This window comes from Herpailurus yagouaroundi, unplaced genomic scaffold (assembly GCF_014898765.1).
Source record: "Herpailurus yagouaroundi ecotype Mexico unplaced genomic scaffold, PumYag 188, whole genome shotgun sequence".
NCBI lineage: Eukaryota > Metazoa > Chordata > Mammalia > Carnivora > Felidae > Herpailurus > Herpailurus yagouaroundi.
The window spans coordinates 2,238,353-2,248,671 of NW_024412419.1; the positions used below are offsets into that span (position 1 = coordinate 2,238,353).

At 50.4% G+C, this 10,319-nt stretch overlaps 1 protein-coding gene across 1 annotated transcript in view; it reads left to right on the forward strand.

Annotated features, from left to right (window-relative positions):
* The window catches only part of TRAPPC12 (trafficking protein particle complex subunit 12), an 82,371-nt gene that overhangs the window by 4,774 nt on the left and 67,278 nt on the right, over positions 1-10,319 (forward strand). Inside the window, exon 2 of the mRNA XM_040495961.1 lies at positions 3,956-5,144. Coding sequence (XP_040351895.1) covers positions 3,960-5,144 — 1,185 coding nt within the window. The 5' untranslated portion in view covers positions 3,956-3,959. The remainder of the gene's footprint in view (positions 1-3,955; positions 5,145-10,319) is intronic.

Genomic DNA, 10,319 nt, shown 5'->3' on the forward strand with positions numbered 1-10,319 from the left:
ACAGAATCGGAAACAGGCTCCAGGCTCTGAGCCGTCAGCCCAGAGCCTGACGCGGGGCTCGAACTCACGGACCGCGAGATCGTGACCTGGCTGAAGTCGGACGCTTAACCGACTGCGCCACCCAGGCGCCCCAAATCTTTATAATTTTTGACAGACAGAGTGTGAGCAGGGGAGGAGCAGAGAGAGAGGGAGACACAGAATCCGAAGCAGGCTCCAGGCCCCGAGCTGTCAGCACAGAGCCCAACATGGGGCTTGAACTCACGAACGCAAGATGATGACCTGAGCCGAAAAGTCGGATGCTCAACCAACTGAGACACCCAGGTGCTCCGCTGAGAATATTGTTTCTTTAAAAACATTTTCGATATGGGGCGCCTGGGTGGCTCAGTCCGTTAAGTGTCCAGCTTTGACTCAGGTCGTGGTCTCGTGGTTCATAAGTTCGAGTCCCACATCGGGCAGTGTGCTGACAGCTTTGGGTTCTATGTCTCCCTCTGTCTCTACCCCTACCCCACTGGTGCTCTGTCTGTCTCAGTCTCTCAAAAATAAATAAACATTAAAAGATAAAAAAATAAAAAATTCTTTGGAAGTATAAGTAAACGTAAATAAAAACATCTCAGGTAAATTGGCAAACCCAGTTGCTGTGTCAGAGCGTTGTATCCTTTGTCTAGCTGTTCTGCGGAAAAGTTACATTCCCACTATCAAAAACAAGTTCCCCCCCAAATTCCCTAAGAACCGGCATTTCTAAAAATCCACCTCTTTATAACCTTTTTTTAGATCATAGTTTCAGTCTGTGTTTCTTTACTGCTGAAGTGCTATTCCTTGCTGTAAGTATCCAGTCCACGTAACGAATGGGTCTCGCCTAGTAATTAGCCTTCTCTTATCTTGTGCCTTGTGGGAAGTAACTCTGTTACCTGTGGACAGTCTTTCCTTCGGGACCCTAGTTAGTCCGTCTTGATCTAATACATACAGACTAACCTTGACTGGCAGTTATTTCTATGTATTTTAAGAGTAGAACGTTCTCCACTCTTCCTGCGTGTGAAGAAACCGCTGCGATTTTGCCAGTTCTGATATTCTTTACCTTTCCCTGTAATTATACGCATCAGACCTTTTCTCATACCCTACGTTATTCTACAGTTAACCATTAGTGTCGTGTTGTGATTTCCGGAATTCCCGTCTGAGCCATTTTGTTCTGAGACAGGCTCGGTGCTGGCACCAGCTGCGGTCACAGCATCTCCGTACCAGGCTCGGCACTAGGGGCCGGGGTCCTAGGTCCTCACGAAGTTAGGCAGGAAGGGCCAAACTCTCCTGGCAGGGTCACCTGCAACCAGTGATTGCATTTTTAAGTACCCTCTACACCCACGGTGGGACTCGAACTCACAACCCCGAGATCAGGAGTCGTGTGCTGTATCACTTGAGCCAGCCGGACGCCCACTACCAGTGGTTTTAGATGAGTCCTGCCACTGCTCTGATGCTTGGTGTCCCCTTCTGCATGTGAGGGCACGACGGCATCTCGTTCTGCTTCTGCAGAGGCGAGAGGACGTCGTGTTTGTTCCCGTCCTGCACGTGACGGCACGTCCGCTCTTCATGTTCCCCAGGCAGCCTCCAGTCCGCCTTGCTGTGAAACATTACCAGAGCAAGGCTTTTGTTCCTTGTCCATTGTGTTTTTGACTCATTTTTAGCGAATGATCGGAGAGATGTGTAATAAATAGGGCATCGGTAACTGACAATGCTGGGCAAGACACTTCTCCAAAGTGCTCAACTTTGATTATCTGCTTTAAAATGCTCTTGTTTGGGGGCACCTGGATCACTTGGTTAACATTCTACTTTGGCTCAGGTCATGATCTCACGGTTCGTGGGTTCAAGCCCCATGTGAGGCTCTGTGCTGACAGCTCAGAGCCTGGAGCCTGCTTCCGATTCTGTGCCTCCCTCTCTCGCTGACCCTGCCCAGCTCATGCTCTGTCTCTCTCTCTCAAAAATGAATAAATGTTAAGAAAGTTTTAAAAAGTAAAATGCCCTTGTGTGTAGATCTCAGGGTGGCCAGGCTTTAACAAAGAAGGGCTGCTGATTTGGGGCAGTGTCAAAGTGTTGGCAAAAAGTCATCTCATCTTGGGGCGCCTGGGTGGCTCAGTTGGTTGAGCGTCCGACTTCGGCTCAGGTCACGATCTCACGGTTCCTGAGTTCGGGCCCCGCATCGGGCTCTGGGCTGATGGCTCGGAGCCTGGAGCCTGCTTCCAATTCTGTGTCTCCCTCTCTCTCTGCCCCTCCCCCGTTCATGCTCTGTCTCTCTCTGTCCCAAAAATAAATAAACGTTAAAAAAATTTTTTTTTTAAATAATAATTAAAAAAAAAAGTCATCTCATCTAAAGACCATGCTTTGTGAAGACCAAGAAGGCATTTTATTTTGTCCTAGAAAAACCTTAACTGGGATTTGTTCCCTATAAGAATAGAACTATATACGGTAACGTTTGCTCAAAAAGTCCTTTAAGAAAAGGAGGCATTTTCTTTAGACGTTAAACTCTTCGTTTCATTTTGTGGCCTCTGCCGTCCCGTGTCCACACAGCATTTCAGCTGCGACTGGCCCTGGTTTCTCAACTTACTAGCGGCACAGCGTTGAGCAAGCTGCATGAGCTCCACAGGCGCCAGCCTCCTCATCTGCCCGATGGAGTAGGTCTCAGGGTGGTTCTGAATCCAGGAAGAATGTACACGCACAAATCTTAGATCGGCGCCGAGGGCCCGGTGTGTGCTAGCAACTGGTCCAGTTTGCTACCATCAGCTCTAGCAGTCAGCGTGCCTCAGGGAGGATGTGGAGAGATTATTACAGGTTGGAAGAGGACGTCTTCAACTGAATCTTAAAGAACACTTAGGGTTTAAAGAGCTGGAGACCTCACCCCATTAGGATGGCCAGTGTCAGAAAATAGCAGGTGTTGTCAAGGACGCTGAGAAATCGAAATCCTTATGCACGGTCTCACAGAATGCAACCACTATGGAAAACGCTTTGTTGACTGTTCAAACAACAGTTAAAAATAGAATTGTCGTAAGATTCAGCAATCCTGCTCCTGGGTGTATACCCAAAAGAATTGAAAGTGGGGACCCCGAGATGTTTGTACACACATGTTCCTACCAGCAGTCACAGTAGCCAGCGTGTGGAAGTGACCCAAGTGTTCATCAGTGGATGAGTGGATTAAAAAAATGTGTAGACACAGTGGGGTATTGTTCAGCCTTAAATAATCAGGGAATTCTGACATACGACCACCTGGGTGAACCTTGCAGACGTTACACTGTGTGAAATAAGCCAGTCACAAGAGGACAAGTACCATGGCGTCCCACTTAAGTGAAGTACGTAGAGTAATGAAGTCCAGGGAGTCATGAAGTAGAAGGTGGTTATCCGAGCTGGCAGCGGGGGTGGGGAAGGAGGGCCCCGGGAGGTGGTGCCTAATGAGAACATTGTTTCAGTTTGCAAGATGACAAGAGTTCTGGGGATGGACGGTGGTGGTGGTTGCACACTGAATGCACGTGACACCACTTAGTTGTAAACTCAAAAATGGTTAAGACGGTAAGTAATATATAGATGGGGTGTGTCTTTTACCGTGATCAATCAGTCAGTTGATAGATGGCTGGAGAGATGGAGTCTTTCGAATATGTAACTGACAAAGATTTCCTAATAGACTTAATTTTTTGGAGCAGCTGGAGGTTTGCTGCTAAATTGAGCCGGGGGTTCAGAGGTTTCCCGTGTGCCCTGTGTCTCCCCCACAGTTACATGCGGTGCACCTGCACGGACACATCATTATCCTCCAGAGTCCACGGTTTACCTTAGGGTTCACCGTTGGCGGTGTGCCTTCCGTGGGTTTGGGCAAATGTATGATGTCATGTGGCCACCATTTGTCTATAAGTTTAAGTCAGCTCGGTAATGACGGAGGTGGAAAGCTGATGAGGTTGGTTCATTTCTGTCTTGGCTTCAGGACCATGGAGAACGCTAACGGTGCCAGCCAGAGCGCGGCCGAGGAATCTCTCCCGGCCAATGGGCGAGCCGGGAGCACCACTCCGCAGGGAGAACAGGGCCAGCTCCTTTATCACGAGGAGACCATCGACCTCGGTGGAGACGAGTTTGGGTCTGAAGAGAACGAGACTATATCGGAAGATTCTAATCATTTTGTAGATAAGCTTAATGAGCACATGATGGAGAGTGTCCTCATTTCTGACTCTCCTAACAATAGCGAGGACGACACAGGTGAGCTGGGCTGTTTGCAGGATGTCGTGGAGCCTGCAGACGATCACGCTGATCCCAGACCGGAAAGTCTGGTGGGTGAAGGAGCAGTCGACACCCTGAGCAATGACACTGGAAGCGACGGAGACGGGGGAGGCTGTGCATCTAAAGGCGACTCTGACGCGACCCCCGACCCAGAGCTCGAAGAAGTGAAAGGCGCTCCCGCCTTGGGAGAAGAGGGTGCCGAGGACCCGGGCCCGGAGGGGCCGGGCCACAGCCCGCCTTGCAGGCAGTCCCCTCGTGAGGAGGAGCCCGTGCCCGTGTGCACCATTTTCAGCCAGTCGTTCGCCCGCTCCCAGCCGCCCCTGCTGCTGCGGGACGGCTTCCAGTCCCAGATGGTGAAGTCTCCGAGCTGTGGCGGTGCCAGCGACACAGTGGCCAAGACCCCTCCCCAGGCTGTCCAGCCAAGCCCCAGCCTCAGTAAATTCTTTGGTGACCCCAGCAACTCTAGTTCCTTGGCCTCGGACTTCTTTGATTCCTTCACCACGTCCACTTTCATCTCCGTCAGTAACCCCAACGCGGGCTCTTCCGTTCCCGAGAAACGGTCTTCGCTCTCCACTCCGGTGGGACAGAGATCCCCGGGTTCTGCTGCGCCCTGTCTCTCCCCGGGGATTGAAAAGTCAGAGTCCGCCGTTCCCACGGCTTCCCTAGAAATTCCTCAGTCTCCAAAACCGTTTTCCCAGATCCAGGCCGTGTTTGCAGGGAGCGAGGACCCCTTTGCCACCGCCCTGAGCATGAGCGAGATGGACCGCAGGAGCGATGCCTGGCTCCCCGGGGAGGGGACCCGGGACATCTTGATTTCAGTGGCAACCCAGCAGTACAGCACGGTGTTCGTAGACAAGGAGAGCCTCACCATGCCGGGCCTCAAGTTCGACAACATCCAGGTAGGTGCGGGCCGCCTCGCAGGGCACTTCCCAGTGAAATAGGTCGCCCGTGTCCACATCCGGCTCCTTTCCATCTCGTTCTGTTTTCCCCAGCTTCTCACTCACCCCCCATTCACGTGTGTGTGTATGTGTGTATACACACATGTAAAAACGCCTTCAAGGACTGAAAAATCTGCCTTGTCCAGCAATTCCTAAAGTTCTCATTTTGAGAGTCCGCGTTATGTCTCTAGTCAGTTTGGAACTCCGTTGATTTCCCTAATAAAATGTGTTTAAGGCACTCATCAGAGTCTTGGAAGTGAACGCCCGCAAGGTAGATAGTTACATCAGAATTCTCAGAAATAGCTGTGAGCCTTGTGTGAGCACGTTATTTGTGACATTTAAGCCTCAGCAAATAAGCCCCCATTCCTTTTTGTTGTTGTTTACCAAATAATGTGCTTTATGTAGAAAGAGGTTTTACACATTTCATTAAGAAAAATATGAATGGCCCCCCCAAAACAAAAAATCACAAAAATGTCTGAACGTCCTAGAGAATAAACAGTCACATAGAAAAGTTCAATCTGGGGGCGCCTGGGTGGCGCAGTCGGTTAAGCGTCCGACTTCAGCCAGGTCACGATCTCGCGGTCCGGGAGTTCGAGCCCCGCATCGGGCTCTGGGCTGGTGGCTCAGAGCCTGGAACCTGTTTCCGATTCTGTGTCTCCCTCTCTCTCTCTGCCCCTCCCCCGTTCATGCTCTGTCTCTCTCTGTCCCAAAAATAAATAAACGTTGAAAAAAAAAAATTAAAAAAAAAAAAGAAAAGTTCAATCTGGTAATCAAAGACAATGAGATTATTTCCATTTTCCATGATCTTATTTTTTTCGTGTTTGTTTATTTTGAGAGGGAGAGAGCGAGCGTGAGTGAGGAGGGGCAGAGAGAGGGAGGGAAGGAGCGAGGCAGAGACTCCCAAGCACGTGTGCGTGTGCACTCTCCCTAAGTAAATAAGTAAACTTGAAAAATAAACAAATAGAATAAAATAGGAATGATGAGATAACAGAATTTTTAATGAGATTCTTCTTAAATTTGAAAGCCTGAGTACAAGATGGCCTGAAGCGTGCGCAGTGCGGTAAAAACGTTTACACACACGACACGCACACGACACCTACTGGTACGGTCAGGTCGCCGGCTGGCGGTTGCAGCACATCGGGCAGATCGCAGGGGGGTCGTCAGCTGTTGCCCGGCCCGGTGCATGGGGGGCGCCGCCCCGGCCAGGCTGCAGCCGCGTGTCCTGCGCGTGTGTGTCCTCCCAGAACTGGAGGCGGGACCGGCGGTCTCCCGCAGCCCCGCTGCACACACCCGGCTGGGTCGGAAAGCCCGGTGCGTGTTGGTATATGTTGGTAAACCTTGGTGAGCCGCTGAGCCCGGGACGAGTGTCCCACTGGGGACGTGGAGCCCTTAGTTATTTTCTAGGGCCCGAGAAGCGCGAGCCCACAGGCTTTGGACACTTCGCGTGGTGGTCTTGACGGCTCTTCAGGCACCAGACCCACACTTGCCGCGCGCGTGCTGTCGACGGGGCGGTGCTCGAGGCGTCCCCTCCACCCGCTCAGGCTGAGCTACTGAACATGCGCTTGCCTTTGCGGGATCTTTCTAACGCATCCCACTTACGGGCTCTGAGTCCAGGGGACACTGGGACCCGTGGGATTAGGTTGACGTTTCCACACGGTCCTTCGCTGGCCCCGCGTGCATCCGCTGTACCCGCGGTGGGGCCTTCATGTTCTGCCTCTTGTCTCCTCCCTGCCCCCTTCCTGGGGTCTCTGTGCTCTGCTGCTCGATTCCCGGGACCTCAGTGGGACCGGCCTCCCGGCGCTTCCTCTCCAGAGAGTCTGTGGTTTGCAGTTTGCTTCTCCCACTGATTGTAATTCTCTCCCGGTTGGCAAGAGGCCTGGGGTGAGCGTGTGACGTTTCATGGATGGGGCCACGAACGCTGAACACGGGGCAGGCTGGTTAGCGTCAGACCGTGACGGTCGTCCTGCCCAAAATGTCAGTCGTTCTTGACTCAAGAAACACGAGCACCGAAGCTCTCTGATGGTTGCACCTGGACTGAGTCGCGTACGAGACCCTGGCATAGGTCCTCCCCCGCTTTAAAGCTTCTGTGACTTCCCTCCCCAATTCCACGCTGCTAACCGTGAAATACCCAGAACGTGCCACGAGTCAGCAAGGACTCGGGAGCTCCCACTGCTCGGGCAGAACATGGGGGGACAAGCAGGAGGCAGTGTTTCTTCCTTTATTTCCTGCAAGAGTCCCTCCGTAACGTCTTGCAGTTCACAGTGGCTGTTTCGGGAACCTCGTGGTGAGTTGAAATTTGAACGAAGAACAGTTCCCAAAATGCCTTTGACCCTCCCACGTAACAAATGTGCTAGATGTGTGTTCGCTTGTATATCACCCTTCAAAGAACCTTTCATTCCCAAAACAGAGAAGGAAAACCGTACGGTTAACCTTGAATGGACGGGCTGGTGTATTTGCCAGAAGATGAAAGATTGGCTTTTCTGTTAACTTTCTGCGCACACCAAGCTTTTAAAACCATGTCGCGGATTTACCTGTAACTGAGTTTCGCCTTCGTCACTGTTACTATCGCAGACTTGTTCATGCACAATCAGCTTTCTAAAGCACTAATGTTTGACGTTTTTCCAAATTGCTCACCTATTGGTACCTAATTAAAAATTGCCTTCCTGTGGGGTAAAAGTTGAGAAGATTTTGAATTTGTTTCTTTACAAAGTGACATCCATGGCAGTCTGTGCTAAGTTAGCGGCTTAAAGGTGAGCTTACATCACACCATCCCACCAGACTGATGTCAGGAGGAGGACAGGCTCTTTTAGGTCATTGTGGTCGTCTGTGACCTCTGTTCTTTTTTTTTTGTGGTTTTTTTTTTTTAATGTTTATTTTTGAGAGAGAGACACAGAGTGTGAGTGAGGGAGGGGCAGAGAGAGAGGGAGACACAGAATCGAAGCAGGCTCCAGGCTCTACTCGAACACAGGGCTCAAACCCACAAACCGTGAAATCATGACCTGAGCCGAAGTCGGGTGCTTAACCAACTGAGCCCCCCAGGGGCCCCATGGCCTCTGTTCTTCAAGAAGTAAATGGCAAGTTTGTGGGGAAGTAGTTCAGAACGAGTAAGGAACGGAAGTAGAGAATTGTTTGCCTGGCACACCTGACGCACCCTTGGAGACCGGATCCTTCCACCACCCCCTCTCCTGTCCCCGGTTCTCTCCTCCCCCGCCCCTTTCCCGCAGTGGGGTTTGACAGGAGTCCCCTCGGGGAAACCCACCGTCTACGTGAAATCGCCCTTCCGCGCCCTTCCATGTCAGGAACCTCCTGGAAGCCAAAGACGTACCTGTTACTCAGGACTACCAGCTACAGATATTCTCAGCTTTAGTTGTGTGATCTTCATTTTCATTTTTAAAGATTATTTTTTTTTTGGATGTGCAGTATGTTTACAGTATAAAGTTCAAGGTTGACATGTTTTTCCCATTTAGCACTTCAGAGATGCCCTTCCAACGTGCTAGGGACGTGAAGTTTATAATAGTTTTTATCTTTGGGGCATCTGGGTGGCTCAGTCAGTTGAGCATTCCACTTCGGCTCAGGTCATGACCTCAAGATTTTTGGGTTCAAACCCCACACTAGGCTCTGTGCTGACAGCTCAGAGCCTGCTTGAGATCTCTCCCTCTCTTCTCTCTCTCTCTCTCTCTCTCTCAAGAATAAATAATCATTGTTATAATTTTCATCTTTGCTCCTCTGTACCTAAGTACATGTTCTTCTCCAGTTGAGTTTAAGATTTTATCCCTGGTTTCCAGCTGTTTGACCCTGATAGGCCTTCACATGGTTTTCTTTTATGTTTATCTTGCTTGGGACTCGACCTTGTTGGTTTGTCGTTTTCACCAGTTTGGGAATATTTTGGTCCTTACTTGTTCAAATAGTTCTTCAGTTTTCCGCTCTCCCCTCTCCACTTCTGGGACTGCGATTCCACATATTTTTAACATTTTTTTTTTTTCAACGTTTATTTATTTTTGGGACAGAGAGAGACAGAGCATGAACGGGCGAGGGGCAGAGAGAGAGGGAGACACAGAATCGGAAACAGGCTCCAGGCTCCGAGCCATCAGCCCAGAGCCCGACGCAGGGCTCAAACTCACGGACCGCGAGATCGTGACCTGGCTGAAGTCGGACCCTCAACCGACTGCGCCACCCAGGCGCCCCGTGCGATTCCACATATTATTTGCTATCGCCAAAGAGGTCACAAAGGATTTCTTTTTGCTTTTCAGTCTTTTCTCTCTTTTTGCTTAACGTTGAAATTCCTGCTGTTATTTTCTTAAGTCCATATATCTTCTCTTTATACTTTTTAGTTTGCAGTTGATGCTTTCCAGCGGAGTCTTCATAGTTTTTTTTCTCCAGAATTTGCGTTTGGTTCTTTTTTAATGTCGTTTTCTTTATTTGCTATGTTGAAGTTTTACTTTAGATTCTCAAGCACATTTATAATAGCTGTTTTAAGGTTCTCCATCATCTCTGTAATCTCAGGGTCTGTTTGTATTTCTGTTTTCTCTTGGTTCTGGGTCACACGTGCCTGTTTTGTCACATGTTTGGTAATTTTTGATTAGAGGACAGACATTGTGGGTTTAGTGTTTTTGAAAGTCTGTGTTTTGTCATCTGCAAAAAGACGTGTGCTTTGTCCTGGGAGGCAGGGAAGTCAGGTGCAGGTTTAGTTGATCTTTTCCAGGTTTGTTTTTAAGCTTCTTAGGGTGAGTTTAGAGTAGCTTCCACTGTTAGGTGACCTTTCTGACATCTGCTCGAAGCCTCAGTGTTCAGCGAGAGTGCCGCAAACAGCTGGCCTGACCTGGACATCTTTGGCCTGCGTGAGCTCTGAGAATCGTTCGGCTCCCTTGTCATCTTGCCCCATCTTCCAGAGTGTCACCCTGTGCACATACTGCTTAGTGCTCCACAGTGGGCTCAGGCTCCTTCTCAGGGCTCCCTCCTGCACAGGGCCCCCTCCTTCCCAGGACTCCCTCCTGTGTGGGGCTCCCTCCTGCACAGGGCTCCCTCCTTCTCAGGACTCCTTCCTGCACAGGGCTCCCTCCTTCTCAGGACTCCCTCCTGCACAGGGCCCCCTCCTTCCCAGGGCTCCCTCCTGCACAGGGCCCCCTCCTTCCCAGG